Here is a 27,115-nt window from a genome sequence, read left to right on the forward strand (position 1 = left end):
TAAGGGTGGTGGGGCCAACCATGTATAGTAGGATTTCAAGATGACGTAGATAAACAAAACGCCATTTGACATATCTTCTCAGCCCAACATCTGACGAATATATGTTAGTAGAATACTAAGTTCTAAAGATGACGTTGACAAACAAAACGTAATCTGACATATCTTCTAGGACCAACAACCGGCAAATATATGTTGGTAGAATTGTATAATGCGTAATTTATATCTTTCTAATCGATGTTCGAATGTATACTTTCCAGGAAACAACATGAATCCGAATTAATGGTGGCAGGCCCAGCCATGTATAGTAAGATTTCAAGATGACACTGACAAACAAAACGTCATTGTCATATCTTCTCGGATCAACAACTGGCTAAAGCATGTTGGTATAATTAAAATGCATGATCTATATTTCTTTTTAGTTGGCTTAAAAATGCACACTTTTCAGGAAGCAACGCGAATTTCAACCAATAAGGGTGGTGGGCCCAAACATGCATAGTAAGATTTCAAAATGACGTCGACAAACAAAACGTCATTTGCTATATATTCTCGGAACAACAACAGGCTAAAACACGTTGATAGAATCGTACAATGTATGATCTATTTTACAATGCACACTTTTGGAGTTGCAAAACAAGTCTGAATCAACAAGGGTGGTGAGCTTGACAATGCATAGTAAAGTTTCAAGATGACATCGACAAACAAAACGTCATTCGATATATCTTATCAGACCAGCAACTGACAAAAAATTATTGGTAGAATCGTACGGTGCATCATTATCTATTTACATTTACTTGTTTCCAATGTTATAATACCCTTATACTCAAGTGCCACTATGCTTTCGAAACAATATTATTTTCCCGTGGTATAAGCTTACAAGCTGTAAATACTTATAACTACCAACGTATCATCACTTGATTCTTCGAGGAGTACGTCATAGAAGTCCCTCATGTACCTAATTTAGTCAAACAATACACAATGTATAATATCGTGATAAAATAAGTTTTCTAAGCATTTCACATCCACTGTATCTTCCACAAATCACATTCTTAAGATTATGATTAACAAAGCCATCGTCCCCTTATCGTGTGTATCAACTGTCATGTGCCTCATATCTTACCAAACATATCCTCCCGACAATCATTCTTATCACAATCTTCGAACATTAATCATCGTTATCTTTCACGAACAAACTAAACTAATCGTCAAAATTCCTAACGTGTATTCAATTACCTATATCACTCATGACGAAAAAGACACCAGGACACAAACAACACTTTCCATTAACATTTGTTAACAACTTTTAAAATATTGGTTGATCTAGTATTACAAATCATCATCACGATAAGTATTCGACATAACTAACCATTTTGAAGATATACAAATGTAGTTGGGTATATCTAGTAGAAATAAATAAATAGATGGATACACCAAACAACACATATCCTTATAGTAGATAAGTATCAAAATTCCTCAACAAACACCTAAACGCGAATCCGAATCAGCAAAGACGGTGGTGGGCCCATAAATACGTCACTCGCTCTAACAGACTTTTTCACACACACACAGATCTCTCTCTCTCTCTCAAAACAGTTTCCGATTCCGGCCACCGTGGATGGCGGCGGAAGACAACAACGAGAGCTGCGGCAGCAGGGCGGTGGACTCGCCTGTGAACAGCCGGCAACGGCGGCAGAAACTGGAGGTGTATCACGACGTCGTAACGCGGTTGTATGACATGCATCATGAAGAAACCTTACAGCCTGACTTTGAAGACCAGCTGTGGAATCACTTCAATCGTCTTCCTCCCAGGTCATACCTAATTATTCCTCTCGTAATGCTTGTGGTGAATTTTGATCTAATTTATTCAATTCATGTTACTTTTTGGTTCTAGTGTCTAGTTTTATCGTATCGAAATGATGAATGATTGTGTTTCAGTTGCTCGTATTTGTGTTTTGAAATCATGAATGCTTGTGTTTTAAGTTGATCGCAATTAATTCCTAGTTTTGTTGAATTCATGTGTTCTAGTGTTTAATTTGATGAATACGGAATGCAATTAGTGTGTTTGAGATGTGATTGATGAACAGATATGCACTGGATGTGAACGTCGAGAGAGCGGAGGATGTGATCGTGCATAAGAGAGTTTTGCAGATGGCAGAAGATCCTGATAACATACCTGCATTTGAAGTTCGGTTAGTGCAGGTAAACTTTGATTTTTGGATTGAATACTGGTTTAAGAACTTCATAATTGTGAAACTTTGTTGATTGAATTTAAGTTTTCGCCTTGCAATTTTGGCTTTAGATAGCATGTCATTTTGTTACTAAAGAATACTAAAATGTTATTTATTGGTAACACTTAACAGTTTAACTTTTAAACACTGAAAAGTCAGTTTTGTACGATACTTCAACCAATGGTCAGATTTGAAAACTCCCAGACCGTTGCAGTCGGCTGTCTAATCCGTTCAAATACTGATTAACCGCATCAGCCCGTGTCACATGCGGATCACATGATGTGCGCATCGTATGCAGCAGTGTGATGTCATCACCGCATCATGTTATGCGTGCATTTTGACACCACGCATGCAATCGGGCTTGGGTAATTCTTTAAGCATCGGATAACATGTATTTGTTCACTTATTGTTATGTTAATTGGGCCAGTTAGTTGATTCGAGCTGGTTGATGGTTAGGAAGTGTGTTATCAAATGATGTGAAAGTCCAGATTTGTCTTTAAAATTTGTAAATTAAAGACTAAATAAATATGAACATGTTTAAGGGACACATAAGCATTATGGGGGCATTTCCGGAATATTGGCCAGTTACTTTCTTGATTGTATCTTGATTTTAGTGTTAAAATTTATTGTAGGTTCAACCAACCACAGAGGAGAACACACCTGATATGGACAATAATGAATCCTCAATGAAAGAAGATGCTGAAAGTCCCTTTGCTTACACTAGCCCATGCGGGTATTCACATAACAAAATTACGAGTTTGAATTTTGTTTAATTTTTGAAAAGATAACTGTCAGTATTTCTTTATTTGCTGATTTGCATTTGGTTTGTTTCCTGACTTATTGTTTTTAATCTATCCAATTGTTTAAGATTGCACCCGCCTCCGTCTTTTGGTTCAACGCAAAATCTTGAAGCACTTGCACTTAATAGACATCATGACAATTATACTCCCAATAATGCGAGCTCAAATGCAGCATTTTCCAGGTAACCTGTTTTTTAACTCATAAAATTTTCTATCTTGCAAATGCTTTTTTAGTTTTGTATTTTTTCTACTTTTTTTAAAAAATATATTATTGCTGAATTCTATGTTTCATAGATCTGCTTTCCGTTTTTATTGAACGGTTGTAAGTACAACAGTGTGATTTTGAAAATTAAGTATGACAGCATAATAGGTTAACAAGGTTTACACAAATTAATAATTGCGTGTGCTATTTAATCTGGTTGCTATTATCGATTGTCAGCTTTATTACTAAGTTTTTTAGGATTTTCTCAAGTTGTTATTGTGAAATAGTGACTCACAAAATGTACTTTTTAAATTTGGATAATGCAGGCCTATGCATGAGATAACGTTTTCAACAAGAGACAAACCAAAAGTCCTAAGTCAGGTTATTTTTTTTTTCAATAATTAAGGGTGCGTTTGGTTTGTAGAATTATGAATAAGCTTTGACTTTTATCGTTTTTGCAGTTAACTTCTTTACTTTCTGAGCTTGGATTGAACATTCAAGAAGCACATGCTTTTTCCACCGCTGATGGCTTCTCATTGGATGTCTTTGTTGTAGATGGATGGCCTCATGATGTACGTCTTATTATTATCTTTGTTTTAGAAATGGAAATTGAAGTTTTTTTAGATCTTGAAACATTTGTGTACTTATTTGTTTTTAAAACCTACAGGAAACCGAACATCTCAGATATGAATTAGCAACGAAGATCATGAACGCCGAGGTAATTCCTTGTAATATTAATATCTCATGTTTGCGACTTCATATGTAATTTAGAACTTCTTTGCAGGGGGAAAAACAATATCCAGCCACTACTTCTAATAATAATAATCCAACTCCGAGCACCTCGATGCCTTCAAATGGTCATGTTAGAATACCAAATGATGGACTTGATGTATGGGAAATTGATGCTAACTTGTTGAAATTTGAAAATAAAGTGGCATCTGGTAATTTTAGGGAGCTGTAAGGGTTTGAACTCTGAACTTTATTATCTAGAATCTGCAAAACGTTGTTAGCTTTGATATTTTGTAATTTTTTCAGATATAAAGGGTCATATTGTAGTCAAGAAGTGGCTATTAAAGTTCTTAAGCCGGAACGTATGGATTCAGATATGCTAAGAGAATTCTCTCAAGAAGTTTATATTTTGAGGTTTGTGTTGAGTTTTAGTTTCAACTTTCTTCAAGTTTATGCTTGCTAAGAGCATTCGTAAGGGTATTTAAGTCATTTTCAAAAATTTTTATTTTTTTAAAAGATGGGCCCCACATATGAATCTCATTTCATTATTTTTTGTGTTTCTTAATATAAAGGATATTATAGTCAATTTTTAAAATCTTAACTGAAAAAGTTAGCCCTGTCTAAGTCATCATCATCATCATCGTACTCAGTATATCCCACCAATAGCAAAGCTATAGTAGGGTCTGAGGAGGGTAAGATGTAGACAGCCTTACCTCTACCCCATAAGGATAGAGAGGCTGCTTCCGGTGAGACCCCCGGCTCGATAGTAGTTTTGCATCAAGCCTTGGACATAAGGCACATAGCACTCAATCATCGGGACACCGGCTGATCGGTGCATGTACCCTTGTCTTTCGGCTATCAACGCCACTACATGATGCCTGATTAACCGTCCGTCACTTTTAACGTTATTTTCACGAGATTAGTAAAATAACGTCAAAATTAGTGCAATTTCACTTTTGCCCACCCGAGGGTTCACACATATATACATCATATGTGCGCACCGCAAGCAGGGCTATAGCCCTGTCTAAGTGCTGGGACTAAATGGGTTACTTTCTTGGAAATATCTCGTCTAAAGGTGTAATTTTTAAAAAAGTATGTATCAAATCTGTAATTTTGCTAAACCTCTGGACGAACGGTGTAATTTTTTCTTTTTATTATTGTGGTAATTAAACTATAAGATTTAGTTTTCTTTAGTAGTTTAGTTTCTTTAGCTCTAATAAAGCTTCTTTAATTGTACATAGATAATTAAGCCTTTTTGTGTCATTACAATGCATGTATTTGCTTTATTATCTTTATTTGGATGTTTTAAGTATCAAAATGGTAGAAAATATTATTTACAGGAAGATTAGACACAAGAATGTTGTTCAATTCATTGGAGCATGCACCGAACCTTCAAGACTCTGCATTGTAACCGGTACAAATATTAATTTCAATTGCTTTCTATAAAGTGTTTTATTTAAAATACAAGAAATAATGTAACAATGAGTTCATTTTTTTTTCTCATCAGAGTTCATGGCACGCGGAAGCATATATAACTTCCTGCGCCAGCAGAACGGTTCGTTTAAACTTCCTTTGTTACTTAAAATCGCTATTGACGTATCCAAAGGCATGAGTTACCTTCACCAAAATAATATTATTCATCGAGACTTAAAAACTGCCAATCTTCTCATGGATGAGCACGAAGTAAGAATTACCAAACAAACTTATTATCATTATTATTATTATTATTATTATTATTATTATTTTTGTTATTATTATTATTTTTGTTGTTATTATTGTTATTATTATTATTATTGTTATTATTATTATTATTATTATTATTATCATTATCATCGTCATCATCATCTTGCGTATTTCATGTTGGTTTAAAATATTATTTTTATTGATAGGTTGTGAAGGTTGCGGATTTTGGAGTGGCTCGGGTTCAGACTCAATCTGGAGTAATGACTGCTGAAACAGGAACATATAGGTGGATGGCACCCGAGGTTAGTTGTAGTGAGAGAGTAGAGAGAGAAAGTAGTTCGTCTTCATTACTTGTGTTTCTGATAACTATTACAAACGAGACACTAGCTATTATATTAATGTATAATCTGATCACAGATACAAGAAACTAACATGAGTTGGTTAGAAAAGACTAATTCAAAGTCAAAGGCTAACTAACTCATGGTCAACATATGTCTAACGAACAACATCGCAACAAGTATATTATCTAACCTAAGGTTGTAAAGAAGTCGAGTCCGGCCAACTTGAGCTCATGCTCGACTAGGATCGTTTATCTTAACGAGCTGAAAAGTTGAGCTCTAGCTATGGACGTTAATTTTTCTTGTATTTGTTTTATAAATTGAAGGTTATCGAGCACAGACCATACGATCACAAGGCAGACGTGTTCAGTTTCGGGGTAGTGTTGTGGGAGCTTCTAACAGGCGAAGTAAACGTCATCTCAACCACGAAACAAATTTTTATTATTTTTCCGTATTTTTTTGTGTTTTTATTTTTCTTATACTTGCTATATTTTCACAGGTTCCCTATTCATGCTTAACCCCATTACAAGCAGCAGTTGGTGTAGTACAACATGTATGTTTGGATTGTTTGCCTCTAAAACTTAAGAGCTCGCAAAACGTGTCGTGATATGTTAAATGGGTCGTGTTTTTCAACACATGTTTTAACACGCTTATTAAGCCCGAACAAGATGCTTTTAACTAAGCGTGTTATTTTAAAAAACATTAAAGAATACATGTTTAATAAGCAGGTTACAAAACATTAATGAATATGTGTTTTGCGTGGCATTGTTTTTAATCGTGTCATTAATGCGTCAAACCTGTTTTTGACATGAACCCAATTTTCGTTTCATGAAAATAAAATTATTAACCGAGTTGGGTTACAGGGTTTACGACCTACAATCCCTAAGGAGACTCACCCAAAACTCACTGAGTTGCTCAGGAGCTGCTGGCACGATAACCCGACAATGAGACCCGACTTCACAGATATTCTAGAAAAACTAAAGTGTTTAGAAAAGGAGGTAAGCAGATTGTTGACATAATAACCACTTCTTTCTTTCATTTATTAATTAAATATTATGGGAACAGGTCGGGAATGCGGGAGAGAAACGAAAAGGGAAATCGGTTAGTGGATTAAGAAGGAGCATCGCTAAACTAGCAGCAGGTACTAACTGTTGATCTGAGAACACATATTCGAATTTGTTTGCTGTTAATATGATTTATGATCTAATTTTGTTTGGATGCAGATAAAAGATGAAGACTAAGTTTAAGATGATTGGTTTTTTGGTCTTTGGTTTTTTTTTTTAATTCGGTTTAGTTGGAGATGACCTTGTGATCATCTAATGTTTTCTTTCTTTCTTTTTTGTTTTCTTTTTATGTATATATGAAGAACGGTGTTGTGTAAAGTTTGGTGTTTGTAGTGAATGTTAGTAGTTTATATATAACAACCACAATGCCAATTTTCACCATTGTAAATTTATAGTATATAATATTCATGATGAAATTTCTTGGAGCTTTGTTTGTTACCACATTCCATGTTTTTTTCCCTTTTAACTGTATCTTTTATTTCTATGTATAAAAGGGGAAAAAGATAATATAGATGTATCTTCTCAAAGACCATATTCAACCGGACGTATTTAGACATACGTGGGAGATGAGAGGATGAAAAGTCGTGTGACGAGAGGAGAGTGGCTCCTTGTGAAGAATGTGTGACGAGAGGAATGGCTGCATGTGAAGCTTTTGGTTTATGTTAACGTGAAGGAGAGATGATGTTACAAGTGGCTGCTTGTGAAGCTTCTGGTTTGTGTTGACGTGAAGTAGAGATGATGTTGTCTGTCTGTCTGTGGTGCAATGCAGACTTTGTTTCTCTCACAATTCTCTCTCTTATATATGATTTCTTAATTTTTGTCCTCTTACATACGCCTTCTCTAAAACTAACAGACTTTTCTTTTTATCATCGTTATAGAGCTGACGACGACTCATATTTTCTCGATGTAATTATATAAGTTTGATTTCTTGGTCTAGATTTTTAGACTTAGATTGATTCTTAGCTGCGAATTTCGTGGCCATTAATTTGAGTCCATCTATTCAAAATCCTTTTCAATAACCATTTACATAATAGATTGTTATGCACCTGATGACGTGGGTACCTTTATCTACCCACAAGATGAGGCTCACAAGTGAGGAAGCTTAGGAATATAAAAGCAGCTAGCACAAGCTGCCAAGCAAAGAAGCTCGAAGCTTCCCCGCAAGATTTCTAACTTGATCAGGGAGCTCTTGTTACAATAAATGGCAGAAAAAGTCAAGACTGATGTAAAGTTAGTATCTGCCATAAAGTAAAAGCAATGACAGGATAGACAAAGGCTGGACAAAGGTTGCACCAAAATGGTATTCACCCGGTCTGCATAAGCTGAAAGAAAGAAGAGCTGACCTTTTGCCCTTAGGAAGCTTAAGCTCCCTCTAAGGAAGCTTCCGACTTCCTATAAAAGAAACATTTTAGCCAAAGGTATTCTCATTCTCATTTTAACACTATTTCTCTCTACCCTCTCTTCATACTTACTCCTACAATCTAATTATCGTATCATATCACTGATCTCACGCCGAAGGTTGATCGTAGGAGGTCCTACGGTGAGATTAACCGGCCATGTTTTCTTTGATCTTAGCAGGTTAGGAAGCTCTGTTAGGGACATACTCTTCCACCGCCATACCCTTATTGTTAGCTATACTCGTTTTAGCAACACGTGGGGCTGCGCTACTTAGAATAAAGATTCCAGCAGTTTAAGTCCCATTGTTCTCAAGTATTGTTCTTTTATGGCTGAAAAGAGTAATCCTAACAAGAGTATTTCTTCGAACGATGATCGGCCACATGATACCTCCTCGTCGGAGGAAAATATCGGCTGTAGTTCACCGGTAGCGAGAAGGCTGATGGTCACGTTGTCACAATCTTTTGAGTTCTAAACACCACCCTCGTCTAGAAGTGGAATCTTCTCTCCAAGGAATGACTTTTTTACTTCTAGTGGAGAGTATAGATCTGACGTGGAAGGGTGTTAAACGGAACTTCATCCAGCTTAGGGAGCTGATGAACAATTATGCTATGGAAGAGCGAGTTAAGGGGGTGAGAATAAGTTTAGATTATACTAAGGAACCTGAAGTAACACTCTCCCCCATGCCTGGTCCATCAAACACGAGCACAGTTTCTCAATTAAGAAGAAACGCTCAAGGACCCAGTAACTCGCAGATTGGGGAATATGAGAACATCAGTTCTCCTCGGGAAAGGGTAAGCCTCACAGCTTTACCCATAACTCCCAATGGAGCAGGAGAGTACACCATGGAATAGGTTTTTCAAAGCTCACCTGCTGTGGTACCTCCCCCAACGAGTACTTCCTTAGCAGAAGCTCTGATGTCATTACCTCTTGCAGGAAACATGGTGACCTCATCATTGGTAGAAGCTGCATGCTCCAAGCCTCAAGCTTACCTACAACCAGGTCTCATGCTACCTGGTATGACGTATCCTCAGATATCCGCACTCATGATGTCTCGATACGACCAACCATAGCCGGGAAGCTTACAATGGCAAGCTTCTCAAGGCTTCCCAGCTATGAGCTAACATGTGGTAACTCTGGTTCCAAGTATTGTTACCACCAGCATAGGTGACTTGACACACTTGGAACCTTACCAACCTTAAAAGCCTTCAAACTTTTCATGCTTTTCTAAACAAATAGCCAACTTTGTATTCCAAACCAAGATTAAGATGCTAGCCAACATAAAGACTTATGATGGAACAGAAGGTCCCGAAGATCACTTTCAAATCTTCATGGGAGCAGCTACCATAGAAAGATGGAACAACGCTGAGTACTGCCATATGTTCATGCAAACCTTGATATGACCTACTAGACTTTGGTTCAATACCCTCCCATCAAGAAGCATAGCTTCCTTTGATGATCTACACCAAAGCTTCTTAACCAACTTTACCCAACAAAGAAGATGCACCAAGGACGTTGCGGTCCTACACCAGATCAGACAAAATGAGCATGAAGACATCCGAATCTTCATGGAAAGATACAAGAAAGAGTGCTTGAACTACAGTGGTGCCTCAGGAAAGATGCGTGTTTCAAGTTACATGAACGCTATCAACGCAAAGAAGCTTGTGAGAAGGTTCCATGAAAGCATTCCTCTAACCATGAAGGAAGCCTTTGAAAGAACATAAGCTTACCTTCGAGGCGAAGAAGCTTTGTATAACCAAGAAACGAGGACACATGACCATGGGAATTGGAGAAATCACTTCTCGGAGGGGAAGAAGCCTTGATTCCAGTCCATTGTCGAGAAGCATCCAAAAAAGCACTACGAGCATAGAAGGTCAAATGACATGATCCATCCTCCTTGTCAACAAAGACCTCAAGAAAAGGATAAGCTGATCTTCTCAGTGCTAACCAAAACTCCTCAAGAGATATTCGCAACCGAGGAAGTTAAACATAATCTTTGCCCTCCTAGACCGTTATCTAATCCCACAAGAAAACGTGATGAAGGCAAGTTTTGTGCCTTCCACAAGGATGTTGGCCATCATACCAATGATTGCTTCTAGCTAAAAAAACGTATTGAGGATGTTGCCTAGAGTGATGAGCTAGATCAACTGCTTAAAGAACCAAAAGAAGGTAAAAGGGGTGGAAAGAAGGTGTTTGGAGTAAACATGGCTCAGATCTGTAATAAGAGGCAACGAACACTTGCCTGGAACCAACAAAGCTTCCCTCCAACTAATCCTCACAACAAAGTCACAACTCTTGTCATTGTGGAAGCTGAGCTGAATAGCTTCCCCATAAATGGAGCTTACATGGACTATGGGGCAACAATGGAGGTGATGTATGAAAGATGTTTTCTCGAACTTCCTCAAGAAATCAAGAAACAGCTCCAACACACTGAGAACTCTCTTAAAAGCTTTACTGGAGAGAAGGTGATTCCACTTGGGAAGCTCACCTTAGATGTACAGTTTAGAGATGGAGATCTTTCTCGAGTCGAGAAGCTTACATTTATAGTGGTTAGGCACCCTTCTAATTACAACATACTAATTGGTACAACCGGGATTGCTACTTTCGATGCAGTAGTTTCTACAGCTCATGGCATGATAAAGTTTCCGACCACCGGAGAAATAGCTACTATGGTACTGACACCAAAGGATTTACTCTTAGCTACTACTAAAGAGTCATGGGAGCTTGATGAAGATATGGAAGATAGCCATGTACAGGATATAAGCATCAGCCCAGCTTACCCTGAAAAAACTATCAAAGTGAATAGTACGCTCATAAGTCTTTTACAAAATAGTAAAGACGTTTTTGCGTGGTGTCCAATTGATATGATAGGGGTTCCAAAGGAATATGCTGAACATTCCTTGAACATCTCACCCACACATAAGCCATTCTCCCAAAGAAAAAGAAGCCTAGAAACTAAAAGAAGCTTAGCTGTCTGCAACGAGGTAGACAAGCTTATCAAAGCTAATATTCTTCAAGAAGTAAGGCACCATTCATGGATTTCACACCCGGTTATGGTCAAGAAGTCTGAAGGATCTTGGCGAATGCGCGTGGACTTTAAGGATCTTAACAAATCTTGTCCCAAGGATAGATACCCCTTGCCAAAAATTGATTGGAAGATAGACTACCTTACAGGATTCTAGTACAACTGCTTCCTGGACGCTTACAAGGTCTACCATAAGAGCCTAATGAAGATTGAAGATGTAGAGAAGACAACATTCCGCATAGACAAAGGGATCTTTTGTTACAAGAAGATGCCCTTTGGACTAAAGGATGCTGGGGCAACATATCAACGTTTGATCGACAATACCTTCTCCAAAAAAATCAAAAAGAACATGGAAGCTTATGTTGATTACCTGGCCATAAAAGAAAAAATGAAGAAGTAATGATCGGTGACTGTAACGCCCGTTAATTCCGATTTTAAGGATGAAAGATTGTAGGGTATGTATAATTCTCAGGATTTATCCGACGTTTCTCGGAAGCCTTTACGTCATCCCGGTACGTCTAATCGCTTAACATTTTTTCCAAGTTGCATTGTTATTATTTTACGGGGGCTAGAATGAAAAAGTTTTATGATATAACACTAAACAAAAAAAAAAAAATAAACCCTAGTGCAGCCCCTGTCCGATCGGCCACTTCCAGCCACCCCCTCCCTTCCGTGCTTCGACTTTTTGATCGATTCCGAGCTTCTAGAAGTAGTTCAAGGTATGTACTACAAACCCCAACACTCTTTTTGTTCACCCCTAATCGTTTTGATGCTCAATTTTGCTGAAACTTTTCGTTGGACAGATTTTCGGCCAAGGTGTAATTGACCCACTTCCCGTGGATAAAAATTAGAGTTTCCGGTGTAGAAAGGTCCCCAGCTATGGCATTTACATCATATTAAAATTTCGTGGTCATTGGAGGTGTTTAGGTCGGTCAATCGATTTTAGTTCGAAAACTAGGGTTTATCGGGTGTAGAATTGCAAATTGTTGAGTTTGATGCGTTAATTGATCGGGTGACTGACCGAATCAGTTTGTACAGCCCTAGGGAGGTTTAAGGGCTGTGGAAAAATGATTTTTTTGATGCTCGGGGCTGTTGTGGTTAGTGCTTCGTCAATCGAGTCGGCGGTGCGCGAATTTTCGTTTAAACGTTAAAATAAGAGTTGTAAAAAGGAACCGTCAACCCTATCAACTCGGGTAACATAATCTTGATGAATGAAAAGATTTAAAATGGAATTTGGTCCATTCGGGGCTGATTCGTTAATTAATGTTTTTAAGGTTTATTACACGCGCATTCGACCCGATTTAATTGTCGTTGGGCCTTGGACCAAGTTTTGGGCCTTGGGCCAAGTTGTTGGGCCTTGGGCCAAGTTGTTGGACCTTGGGCCAAGTGTTAGGCCTTGGGCCAAGTTGTTGGGCCTTGGGCCAAGTTGTTGGGCCTCGGGCCAAGTGTTGGGCCTTGGGCCAAAGTGTTGGGCTTGAACGGCCCATTAGGCAGGAGTGTTCTTACGGTCTAGTCTAGTAACGTGTTGTGTATAATTTACAGGCGCTTGCTTGTGATCGTGCACTTAGGAATTTCCTAGCTCGTTGCAGGTGTTCGTTTGATTTCAGGTGAGTTCATGATGCCCTTTTTAACTCTTTTAACTTTTGGGCTTGCATGCACACCTAAGAGTTTTCCTATTGGATTAAATGTTTTAAACAATTTATATAGGCTTGCTAGCATATGGTAGGCCTTGGGATGTTATATATATATATATATGTATATACATTATTGCTTGGCCTATATCTGGCGATGTTGTAGTCGTTTCGACTACTGATGTTGTGTATGCCTACTTTGTGTTTGCATGCACTGATGTTACGTGTTTGGGTTGTACGTTTGCTCGACCCTGATGTTATACGTGGATGTTATATATATATACTGTGATATATATAGAGATGTAATTGAATGGATGTTTACATATACATTTTGTATATGTATGTATGAGGATGTTTAGTTCTCAGTAATGAGGATTTGATGGATGTACCCTTTTACTTTTTAGAACATTTGGTTTGACTATCTTAACTATTACTACTGATGTTATTTACTTAAAACTTGAACTCACTTAGCTCAAGCTGACTTTGTGTGCATGTTAGTGTGAGTTTCAGGTTAGGAAGAGGATGCCTTATCGCTTGGACGTGTACGAAGCTACTTGGACGGTGAAGGGCATACGGGAACTGCAGTTTTACTATTAAACATTTATTATTAAAAGTTTATATAAAGATAACTATGTTGATTTTGGGCAAAATTCCCGGGTTTTGGGAACTTATTTTATTATTTATGTTTTCCGCTGAATTATACTCTGAGATGTTGGTTTTAATGGAAGAAACCGTTTTCAAGTTTAATTATTTTCTTAAGTGTTTTGTATGATTACCAACTGTGGGGTTCACGGGTTCGGGGCCTTACAGTGACATTGAAGAAACATTTCGAAATCTTAGAAGCATCAACATAAGCTTAATCCGGTTAAATGCTAATTTGGTTTCGAAGAAGGTAAATTCTTAGGTCACCTGATTGACAAGCAAAGCATAAAAGCTAACCTAAGTAAGGTACAAGCTGTTCTTGAGTTGCATTGTCCAAAGACAAAGAAGGAGGTCTAGAGCCTTAATGGTAAGATTGCTACCCTTAAACGATTTCTTTCAAAATCGGAAGAAAAATCTGTACCTTTCTTTAAAACTTTGAAAAATTGCAATGACAAGAAAGACTTCCAATGGACTTGTGAGGTAGAAGTTGCCTTCCTAGCCCTAAAGGAACATATGGCTTCCTTGTCTTCTCTAGCAGCTCCTTAAGCAGGAGAGGCAATAACAGTTTCTGTCTCTGCAGGTAGGGAAACTATTAGCTCGGTGCTTATTGTTGAACGCGACAATGTCCAAGTTCTTATGTACTTCATCAGCAGGGCACTAAGGGAAGCTGAACTCAATTACACGCCTATTGAGAAGCTAATCCTTGCACTTGTGCACGCAGCTATGAGAGAGCTTGATACGGATCTAGATCTCGGATGACATCGTGTGATTCGTTGATTTGGTATACGATTAGGTCGATTACGTTTAAGTGTGTGTACCATGTGTGTTAAGAGGATATTTTGGCAGACTAACGACACTAGAGGAATAATAATAAGAACTGATACATTAAACATAACCTTACAGGTATATATAGGTGATGACTACATTCGTTAAGATATCTTAACGAATGTGTCATTCGTTACATTAACCTAACGAATGAACATACTCATTCGTTAATACATTTAATCTAAGCGAATGGCCCTCATTTGTTATCTCATTCGTTAAGCTTGGTTAACGAAAGAGCTTACATTAGTACGAATGTGATACATTCGTTATGGGGTAACGAATGTAACTTACAATAGAGCGAATGGGAATATTTACATTAATAGCCCTTACATTATAAACTAATTACAATAATAAACTAATAAAGACCGACGTCCAAAACGTGCATCAACAAACTCCCCCTCGTCTCGAGCTCTTTCTTTTTTATTGCTGGAACATCTTAGTCTTCCAGTCGGTGCAACTGTGAATCTTGAATGCATAACAGACTCGTACAATGCTCTGAAACTGGATTGCAAGATCGTAGTCGCTCACGTTAGCAAATCTGACCTGACTATGAAATAACGCGTCATTGTCAGACTCAGATAAGTTAAAGAGCCACATCGGATCGGTCAAACAAATTATCCTCGTGTTAGACCTGGTGCCTAATAAAATCATGGCTTCACCCGTCTGGTTGTCGTAGTACCATCTGTTGAACGTGGTGAACAGACTCTGAGGGAATATCTTCATTGGTGCCCTCTTCATAGTCTTTGGCGGCTTTATCTGTAGGATCATTTTTCTCCAGCCAGTGCGCGGATCAATCTCATCAACGTACTTGTGTGTCGGCACTTGCGGCTTGAATAACTTGAAACCATAGCGAGTTTCATGTTGCAAATGAGCAAAGAACCACTCAGCCCATACATCTTTTCCTCTGTTCACAAACGGTCTGTTGGCTAGTGTTCTAACATCCCACCTCGGCATAGATAAGATATCGTATGGGCGCTTAAAATAATAATTACCATTTTCCCACTTCACGATATATACCTTAAGCTTAGAATCATACTTCCAAGCGATCAAATCACCCTTCACATCTTTGACGGTCTTGTACTTCTTCATCTGGTATGCAGACGCTTGAGCCTTGGCTAATCTGACTTCCTCTAGTTCAATATATCGAAAGGCCTCGATCATCTTGTTCATCCTTTTCACATCATGCTCAAACATACCCTCCAAAGCACGTTTCCGTTTCTTTTCTTTAGCAGATAGGTGACTTGTCTCAGCTGCCTTATTCCACTTCTCGATTTCTTCTTGTAAACGTTGTTCTGCTGAATCAAAGTGTTCTATAGTAAATAATGGAATACCTGAATCGTTGTTGTTGTCTATGTAGAACTCAGATACTCTTCAGCAGTCACGTCTTCTACCTCAACTTCTTCATACTCAGGCACATTCCCGCGTGGAATGCCTGGATTATCACTTTCCTTAAACTCAATATCAACCTCCCAAAGTCTTACCAAGTTCCTCAACCTCCATTTCATTCAGATCTAGAAGCAGGGCAATTTGTTCTTTAGTCAACGAGTGATCAACAAACTCACCCTCTTCAATCTCATCCACGTTCACCATACTGTATACAATCCCGTCCATACCTGCCGACGGTGCAGAACCACCGCCTGGTTACTGATCAACATCACCAGCACCACCCTGTTCATTTTCATCATTCTTTAACTTCTTCAACTCGTCATCTTTGCATGTGAGCTGAAGAATGATCTCGTCTTGCTTATCAAGTCTCTCCCACCTGAGCAGCAACAAGGGCTCTAAGTTCCCTATTTTCTCGTTGAACGAACTGAATATGTCGATACATATTCCTCTGTGCTAGCTCATGGGCAGCTCTGTCAGCTTGCATCTGTGTCTATTGAAGATGCAACAGATTCATCATGTGAAACCACTGAGCCTGATGAGCCATACCATAAAAGTTAGGATGAACTGGTTGCATTGGACCCTGAGGACGATTAAACGCTATGAAGGAATGCTCAGGTCTTTGCAACTGTGTAGGAGTAACTGGAGTAAATGGAGTTGTCGGCTGTGGAGTAGGCATACGTGCCAATACAGTCTGAAGCACATCACCAAATACTGGATCCAGTCTTGAAGTTGTCATCAACGTCATAGACGGAGGTACCGGAGAGATAGGCATATGCACTGGAGTTAGAGATAGTGTCATAACAGGATTAGGAGATCTTGGAATACTCTGAGGCAATGGAGAAGTCGGAATAGGAGCTGAAATAGAAACTGGTGGAGTCGATCGTTCAAAAGGTTGACTTGGTATCTCGATACCTGAACCACGTCGTACCCTTTGCTTCTTTGGTTTCTCCCCCTTATCTACCATAGGTTCTTTGCACTTACGCTTACGCTTCTGCTCATGTGACAACCGCCAAAAATTTAGTCTAATTCCGTGACATTGTAACCCGCGTTTATGTAAAATAATATAATAAACAAATGACATTACTTTAGTCCAAAAAGCTCCAAAAATATGTATATTAAATTTTATTATATTCAAAAAGTCAAGTTTGTCTCGTAGTGAACACCGGGCGAAACAAACAGTGACGATGACCCGGGTAAAGCTAAACGTTAAAAAATACTCCAAAACATCGGGAATGACCTAAAATAATATGTTATTAATAAAGACATTTATAATAGGTCATAAACTTATTAATTTTGAAGTTTCGGTTCGTGAAATAGTAAATAATCGCGCAAAACCCACTCTAGCACACTATAAGAGACCAAACCTAACTTTCAAAATAAATAAATAAATAAATTTAATTAATATTTTTATTACTAGTATATAGGAAATTTAATTATAGATTTAACTAGTAAGTTTATTTGATATAAAATCATCATGAAGTAAGTTATATTTTATAAAATATCTACATATGATAAGATGTAAGCTAGTTTGGCAACACAATAATAATAATAATAATAATAATAATACCAAATACCATTCTAGATGTCATACCCAACCTCTAGCTTCCATTACAAATTTAGATGGAGTGTGTTGGTACTGCCAAGTATCACACCTTTACATGCAAAAGGACAATTGTCCATCTCTTACCACTATAAAACCATTTCAATCAATTTTCCAACACCCAACCCTTTCTCTCACTTCACCTTCAACCGTCCACTTCATTTGCCATCTCCACTTTTTTTCTTCCATTTTAAAATAATACAAAACTTGAAGATTCTAGCATAAACCATGAGTTAGAGATCAAAATTGGAGTTAAGGGAACGCTATGAAGCATTTTTAGGTGAAATCAAGGAAAAACCTACCAAGAACCTACCCTACCTTCTTTATCTAACTCTAAGGTAAAACCCTTATGTTTATATCTTCATTTTTTTTTTAAATTGATGCTCAAAATAGTGTTCATATATATATATTGAAGATTCACACAAACATGAAAACACAAGTAAAAATGGAACAAAGTGATGGTTGTGTGTGGCATGTGTGAACCATGAAGAGTATGTATGTATGTATGTGTATGTGTGTCGTACACATATACATACACACATATGTGTGTAATTTTACTCCCATTGCTAAAGATCGTAATGTCTAGATTAGTTTTGGTTTAAATGTGAATGACGAAATGAGGAAAGAATTGGGTGTGTGTAAATGTATGTTTGTGTGTGTGTCGTAATGTATATATATATTGTGTACACATGAATGTCTTGTTGGAAGACTAGAAGTTGGAAATATTAGATGGTTGTTGTTTTAAGTTTTTAGAATGATAAAAAGTCTTAAATGTATGATTAATTTGATCTAAAGAAAAAAAAATCCTTTCTTGTATGTATGGAAAATGTACAAGTGGGTATGCATAATGTACATATTATTCATGTGCTTCTTAATATGATGCTAGTAAGATTGTTGTAGGTTAAGTGATGAAATAACATGAATGATTATATTTGATGCATTATATGTATACCATGTTTTATTTGGTTTAGTTTGTGATGCTAGTAAGATTGTTGTAGGTTAAGTGATGAAATAACATGAATGATTATATTTGATGCATTATATGTATACCTTGTTTTATTTGGTTTAGTTTGTGATGCTAGTAAGATTGTTGTAGGTTAAGTGATGAAATAACATGAATGATTATATTTGATGCATTATATGTATACCATGCTTTATTTGGTTTAGTTTGATAGTCGTTTACATAAACGGTCGAAAGTTTGGATTTTTAATGAAAAACCGACAAAAAAAAACCGTTAAATTTAACTATATAATATAAAATTTACAAACTTATAAATAAATGGCATTAAAAACATAAGTTAATAAAAATAAATAATTTTTGTTGATGAAAACATTATTATATAAATTATAATAAAACTCATGTGCATGTTTCATTTTCTAAGTGTTTTACGTGCATTGAAAGAAATAAGTTAGACCTAATATTTTAAATATTAGATGATTATGACTGTTAGGAATTGTGTGCTTTGGTAAGGATTAACAACCTGGATTTAACCCAACCATAAAAATCGCCTACCGGTCGTTCGAACACAAAATTTATAAAATGATGAAAAGGAACATTTTCAATAAATAAAATGTTTGTGTGAATATTTTAAGCTAAATGAAAAAATTAATATATTACTAAAGCGGGTGCCATATTAATAGGACAAGAGTCGTTTGGACGTTACCAATATTATACCCGCTAAAGGTGAGTTTCTCACAATCCCCTCACTTTTTTATAACGTTCATATGTAACTGTTTTAGGGGAAAAGTATATTTAATTGATGCATTTTATTTTACAAAACGTATTAAATGGGATGAGTCTCTTGAATGGGAAAACCGTTAACCTTGGTCTAGGGCGTAGAAATATTAATAGATCTATTGGGGTGACGCCCCTCATTTAGCCAGATATACTGGTTACGAAGGTGAGAATATTTCGAGTTTGTATGTTTCGTGTTATTCATTTGATAGTCATACATGTGTTGTACTCTTAGCTCGTTTACAACTAATAAGATTTGTTTAAGAAATAAAATGCAAGATTTAAAATTATTAAAGATATTCTCATTAATAAAAATGATAAAATAATTGATGTAAAAGCCGAAGCTATTATATCATGGTTTTAAATGAGAACTCACCAACATACGTGTTGACAAATATTTTAATATACTTTTCAGGTAAATGATAATTTGGAACTTCGTGGAGTGTGATGGAAAAACGGTGACGTGTGTTTGAATGGGGTAAAATGTTGACTTTTGTCTAGTTGGGCTAGTAATTTGAATAAAAGTGGTGTATTTGAACACGTGTAAAAACGTTGTTGGTTAAATAAAGTCCAACTTATGATTTCATATGTATACTTGAATGTGATTGGCTGAAACGGCATCTGTCACCACCCGAAATGACTTAGTCAAATCTTCCGCTGCTTAAGTTAAGATTTTCGGGGTGTGACAGCTCATACGAACTCAGCTTGTGGTCCTGGACCAATATCACCACCATCATCACCACCATTACCACCATCATCGCCACCCTCACGCTCAGAATCCAAATTATCATGAGCCCAACGATCATCAGACGGCTCTTGATAGTCGATATTGGCAAGATGACCAATCAACCTCTTGTACGTCGGGCGAGCTTGAACACTTTGACCACGATAAGATCTCAAACGTCTCATAGTCTCTGCATTCATGTGCTCTAGCTTCAATAAATCATCTTGATCTTTAACCAAAGTGGGCTAAAGATCATTAATCATCATCTGTAAGAATCTCGGATACATAAGGAACTTGTGACGGCTCGTGAGATTCTCCTTCAAGTGATAAAAAACCAATTCAGAAAATTGAATGGTTTGTTTAACACTAAGGCGAAAAACGCAAATTGTAGCATCACTCGACACTCATTGAAACCTCCTTTGTGTCCGCCGAGACAATGTATCAACACATGAAGCAAATACTTGTATTGTTCACACAAGTTTGCTTTGTTATACATAGATTTAAACAAATCACCATTATACCTAACCCGTCCGAATAACCCACGAATCAAACCCTTATCGAACTCGCATCTATCGTCCACTGTATCACGAAAACCCAATGAGTCTTTAATAACTCCAACATTAATCATCACTCGTTTATCCTGAATAACCACTTGTATCTGATTCTCGGCCTCATTAAATCTAGCGGTATCCCAAAAGGCTCGAATAATGCCTTGATAAACCACAGTCTGTGTAGATATGGCCTTGTATATCCTCGAGCGTATCAAGAAACTAATCATGCCCCAGAAGATTGGTGAGTCTTCAAATTTCATCTCCAGAAAAGCACAGATGTTATGGCTTTTGTTCCACGATAAAAGAACTGGAGCTTGTTCTTGTTTAGCTTGAGCCTCAGATTGTTGCTCTGGATTAGCCTTTGAATTTTTATCGGGAACAGGGTTTTCAATAATCTCGTCAGCCATTTCTGTTCAATTAATAATAAAAAAATCAGTAAACTGTTTAAAGACTTATACTGATTAATGAATAATGAATCATACTTATACGTTAAGTCATTCGTTATAATAGTGAATCTGATCGAATCAACCCTGATTCGTTATTCATTTGAACATCCATTCGCTACCTTAGCAAATCAAATATTCATTCGTTAACTATTTAACGAATCAGATATGATTATCCGTTAGACAACAAACGAATCTGATCAGACATTCGTTATATGAAGAACAAATATGACTTAAGTTTGCCATTTGACTAACAAAAGTCAATTATACATTTAATTTTGACTAATTTCAGTAAAAGACGATGAGTATCATCGTTGTACCCATTTGTTTTCCAGCCATTTTCACAATTAATCTCAATGACTATGATCTGAAATCGTTTTATATATTAATCAATGATCATCGGAACTAAGTTTTATCAATATATGAGTTTTAACCGTGTTAAACTTTTTAGTTTATGACCCGTTATAACATCAATCAGTTAACACATAAACACCCGATGAGATTCCATGAAAATTGATGTGCTAAAAGTAGTTATAAATTTATTAACTAAAATTACATTAATCTAGACACTAAGTAATAATTCTAGACTCTTAACTTAACTAAAACTACTAACCGGCAAGTGAACCGGTCGACTCTAGTATAGCTAAGTAACTCCGGATATCGAACCCACGAGACTCTTTTAATAACGTAAACTAGCTAAATTCGACTCAACTACATACACAACTATTTATCTGTTATTATTGGGGGGGGGGGGGGGGTTTACTAAAAACTAATATTAAATTAATCACTAAGAATTAAAGACGACTTAAACCTAGACTTAATTCAGATGATGACAAGCAACTACCTAGGCTAGAATCCTTAATGTATCAATTATCAATTAGTTGAAAAATGCTAAGTTATGGAACCAGTATCATAAAATAGTCACTTAAAGAAAACCTGAAGAGGACCCCTGTCCCTTCTCAAGAAGACACCTATGGATCTCTATTAAGTTCTTAAAAACACCAGTTTAATTAGACTCGCTTACGGTCGCTAATTATTTTATGACAAGTACCTCTATAAGAAATCCTACCTTACAGCGCGGAAATCAAAGGTAGTTTAAAGTATTCGCTCGACTAGATAAACAAGGCTGAAAAATCAAACCTAGACGGACTCCTTACGAAGAACTAAATCTAGCAATCTTAAACAACCAAGACTTATTATAAAATCTATCACCTTACAGTTATTTAGATTAGCAGCACACTTAAGTCTATTTGATTTATTAACATTGTTCCTATGGATTTATTGCAAATCAACCATAAATTAGTAAAAAACACACAGTAGATGACCTAAAATAATCCTATCATATGACAGACAATTCATATGACAGACAATCACCAAGGAAACTGTGAAACAATAAAATTTGTCAAACAATCCTAAGCACACATATGCATCGAATAAATAACAATAAACCTCTTACTTAATCATAAACCATAACAAAAACTAAATCCATACTAAAATCCAACGTCAACAAAAGTTCATCATAACCTAGGCAGTTTGAGGGTTTAGCCAACAACCATACTCAAGAACAAACCAAAATAAATAAATTCAAATAATGAGTTCATAACGAAAACAATAAATTCGAACCGAATAATAATGATGTTTGGATGAGTAGGTGTTAAACACAAAAGCTCTCTGATCGAACCAAAGCTTGCTCTCTCTTTTCCTTCTCTCTTGCGGTCGGCTGCCCTCTCCTGTTTTGAGAGACCTTCGAAATCAGGAAAAAAAAAGACAATAAATCTGCCGATGCCTTTTCTTTATATATCTCTCGAACCCTCCTACGGCTATTGTTATTTCTTGGCTTTTATTCAATTGTTAGCGGGCCCACCTATGTATGTTTTTTAATCCACGCCCAGCCCAACATTCTTCCTTCCTTTGTTTCGTTCCACAAGAACTAGAACTTCAAATATTCAATATAAGCATTGTACTTTTCTTTTGAGATTGCTGTACAAAACAAACAAAACCATATATAGCTTTTAAATTCATGTATGTAAGTTTCGAATGAATCTTTATAATATCGTACGTGTAATTTATAAAGTTTAATTTAAAATGGATAAAAACAATAGCAATACTAATATATAAAATTTATTTGAATATCACTCGTTGGATCAAAATTTGTATTTTTATTTCATTTTAGTTCGCTATCGTTAAAACCATTAAAATTTGAATACGAACCAATAAGAGATTTTATTCCGTTATAACCATTATTTATGTGTAATTTAGAGCACATCAAATATCCCCACACTTAAACCTTTTTCGTCCCTGAAAATGCTATTTGCAATGGAATTAGAATCGAAAAATATGGTCTTAAAAACATATAGGTTATTTAAGGCTCAGATAAACGCAAAAACCGGGATTGCCGATATTGTTGTCCACTTAAACCTAGCCACCAGCCTATCAAGCCCCCAAACACATTAAGCATTTAAGTTCATGTGATATAAAAAATTTATGGGTCTCAAACCTTTAGAGTTACAGATCGGTAAAGTCAATTAAAAATTGAGTTGAAACAAACTGGTTCAACATATCACCATACGATGAGAACCCCTTAATGGTAAGAAGAAAATACACTTAGATGGAATTATGAATGTTAGGTCAAATGAGGTCGTACGAGCATGTCCTAAATATTATTGGACTTTGTCTTATATATTACCTAAGAAAATATTTATTGACTAAAAACTTTCGAGTCCCAATAGTGTATCCTCAGAGTTGTCATCCCCTTGGTAACACGTAAACTCTCAGTCTCGTCTAGTATGTGCCCTTTGGCCTCTTTTTCTAATTTGAGAATGATTCTTTGGCATTTTTCATTACATAACTTTTCTCACTTTTTCTTTTTAGATCAACGTTTGGAATACTTTTATTTATTAATTTTTTTTTTTATTTTTTTCGTTGTGCACTTAGGCATCTTTAACCTAAAAATATATAACTAAAGACTAAAGCTCGTATAAAATTGGACATTTTGCGGGCGCTACCACTCTTTATTTATTTTCATACAAAGGAGCGGCATGCTAATTTTAAAGTGCATTCAATTCTCACCAGCTTAGGGTAATCAGCTTATGGTAATACTCCCTATACCTTATCGAATTTCAACTTCACCGTCCCTCCTAGGATGAGAACCCACAAAATCTAAGATTAATTAGGTTTATTTAGAATGTGCAATGGGAAACATTTCAAGACTAGTTGGGCCTACCGGCACATCCCAAGCTTAGTACGCCTTCTTTAATATGATCTCACATTATTAGTAGTTTGAAAAACCAATCCTCGATTATACTATCATTTTCCATTATAATGCAAAAAATATTCGTTAAATTCTTGGGACACTTTTTTATTCAACTTTTTTAGCTTTCCTTTTTTTTTTCAAATTTTTTTTATTATTTTTTTATTTTTGCAGAAAAAATATCAATTTCCCATCACCACACTTAAATTTCACACTGTCCTCAATGTGAGAAAAATGAAATTACAAATAAAATTACGCAAAAAATAAAAATGAATTAATGAATTGGAACAGACTCCCCTGGTAAAATCCGATATGCCTCGTGAGTCGTATTCAGTGCCCTCCAATTCGAACGCGATCAGCAAACTATCTTCAAATAACGCCATCTCTCAAGACCAAAAACAATAATCCTGAAGCAAGTGGCATCCCCACACTTGTATAAAACCATAGCTCATCAATCATCACATACGCAACATGGAGCAACCTGCAAGTTAGAGAGGCAACACCCGACAGAGGAAAGAAATAAAACCAAAATAAAAAAAAGGATGAAAATATAGTACCGGGTTGACTCCCGGAAAGCGCTAAGTTTATAAAAGAGTCTTCACCCGGACTCGTTCCCGAAACCTCAATCAGGAGGTTTCTCCTTTATCCTCTTCTCATTAGTGCTCTTCAACACTCTACGTTTACAACTAGTTGAGAAGAAACTAGTTCCCAAACTCATGTGGCCACAAAAATAAGTACTCAGCTTGATCCACCAATTATTGAAATTCTGAGGATGTAACAAATTCGGCACACTTTGATTCCTAACTTTAGCTGTCCTCCTTCTTGGGGCTCTTGATTTACGTGGCGATCCATGAACGAGTATTTCGAAAAACCTGCCAGCTTTACTTCGCACACGCAGATGATGTTTCACAATGAGATGCAGCTCTTTATTCTTCAATTCTTTGGATATCTCATGTGATTCATCTTTGACATTTAGCTTCTTAACCGGCTCCCTGAATAGCAATGCTTCAAGCTCCCTAATATCTCTTTTGGGGTCAAAATCTCTCTCATCCATATCGGTAAAACCCCCTAACTCTTCACCAAATTCATCTCTAAACTCGTCTCCCAAGAGGGAATACACTCCTCTATTTGATTTTGCAAACCAACATCCTCAACCTCGATCACCGGCTCACTATGATTCAAACACATTCGTAATGTGCCAAAGTGGTGTACTTGGATTAATGCTATGGATGACACGCATGAAATCCAGTAATATCTATTCTGGATGTGGTATGTAATCCATCATTGCACTTGATGAGTCCTTACAACCAACAACATTCCCCATCTTATCATATATCGGGCAAAATTTTGTCTCATAGTAGCACTCCATGAAGATCAATGCAAAGATAAACTTAAACAGAAAAGGATAACGGGCACCAGATAACAGTAAAATAAATTATATATTATAGAAAAAACTAAACTAATTTAAAGCAATTAGCTAAACTATATTTACCTAATATTATAAAAATAAAATAAAATAAAATAAAAACTACTTAGACTCCTATGACAAAAAAAAAATATATTACAAATAGCACGTATGTAGCAATTAACTCTAATCAAAGCTGATAACGCAATCGACAAGAGTCCCCGGCAACAGCGTCAAAAACTTGATGTGCTAAAAGTAGTTATAAATTTATTAACTAAAATTACGCTAATCTAGACACTAAGTAATAATTCTAGACTCTTAACTTAACTAAAACTACTAACCGGCAAGTGAACCGGTTAACTCTAGTACAGCTAAATTAGTCCGGATATCGAACCCACGAGACTCTTTTAATGATGTAAACTAGCTAAATTAAACTCAACTACATACACGACTATTTATCTATTATTATTGGGGGGGGGGGGGTTACTAAAAACTAATATTAAATTAATCACTAAGAATTAAAGACGACTTAAACCTAGACTTAATTCAGATGATGACAAGCAACTACCTAGGCTAGAATCCCTAATGTATCAATTATCAATTAGTTGGAAAATGCTAAGTTATGGAACCAGTATCATAAAATAGTCACTTAAAGAAAACCCGAACAAGACCCCTGACCCTTCTCAAGAAAACACATATGGATCTCTATTAAGTTCTTAAAAACACTAGTTTAATTAGACTCGCTTACGGTCGGTAATTATTTTATGACAAGTACCTCTAAAAGAAATCTTACCTTATAGCGCGGAAATCAAAGGTAGTTTAAAGTATTCGCTTGACTAGATAAACTGTTGGTACATGTATGTCAGTAGTTCATAGTCTAGCATTTGTAATCGAGTCTGTAATGTAATTATGTTTTGTTTATGTTTGTTTTGTAATGCGCGAAGTTGTCAACAAGTTCGCTATGGCGAACTTGTTGAATCAGCGAAGTTATTGACAACTTCGCCTGTGGCGAAGTTGTCGTGTTTATATACTGTTTCAGACGAAACAGTTTGATAAGTTGGTTTAGGGTTTTCATTTCAGTTTTCAGTAACCGAGTTACGTGTCATAGTCTGTAACAGTGACCTCGGGTCACGTGTTTGTTATCAATATAACGTGGTTGGTTTATTGCTTGTGTGTTCGATCTCTACATACTCTACACTCGTATCTACCTACGCAGGGATTCCGCACCTGCGTTGTTAGAGACATCCCGTGTACGATCCGTCCAGGAACCTGCAATTGGTATCAGAGCGAATCGGCTCGATTGTGAGGTTCGGGATTTCACGCGGGTGTAGAAAACGTCTCGTTTGACCTATTCGCGGGACGTGTTTTTGTTGGGATTGAGTTTTGCTAGTGCTTGACAGTCATTTTCAAGCCTTTGCATTGATCGGGAGCTGCTGGATTGACGAAAACAGATCTGAACAAA

General features: G+C 36.6%; 2 protein-coding genes across 2 annotated transcripts; both read left to right on the forward strand.

Annotated features, from left to right (window-relative positions):
• The first annotated feature begins 1,612 nt into the window (after positions 1–1,612).
• Positions 1,613–7,063, forward strand: LOC143626593 (serine/threonine-protein kinase STY17-like). Its single transcript, XM_077096644.1, has 15 exons — positions 1,613–1,806; positions 2,082–2,196; positions 2,858–2,958; positions 3,094–3,207; positions 3,554–3,608; positions 3,689–3,799; positions 3,895–3,945; positions 4,012–4,184; positions 4,263–4,370; positions 5,297–5,370; positions 5,464–5,639; positions 5,846–5,941; positions 6,304–6,384; positions 6,477–6,530; positions 6,841–7,063. Exons 1-15 carry the CDS (start codon positions 1,613–1,615, stop codon positions 6,994–6,996), a joined length of 1,659 nt encoding a protein of 552 aa, XP_076952759.1. The 3' UTR covers positions 6,997–7,063.
• Positions 7,064–10,640: 3,577 nt separating this feature from the next.
• On the forward strand, positions 10,641–11,618 carry LOC143626584 (uncharacterized). Its single transcript, XM_077096638.1, has one exon. The coding sequence runs from the start codon at positions 10,641–10,643 to the stop codon at positions 11,616–11,618; it is 978 nt and encodes a 325-aa protein (XP_076952753.1).
• The last annotated feature ends 15,497 nt before the right edge of the window (positions 11,619–27,115 follow it).

Source organism: Bidens hawaiensis, unplaced genomic scaffold, assembly GCF_021521415.1.
Source record: "Bidens hawaiensis isolate Kalapana, Puna unplaced genomic scaffold, B.hawaiensis_p1.1 tig00004444_1, whole genome shotgun sequence".
NCBI classification, from domain to species: Eukaryota; Viridiplantae; Streptophyta; class Magnoliopsida; order Asterales; family Asteraceae; genus Bidens; species Bidens hawaiensis.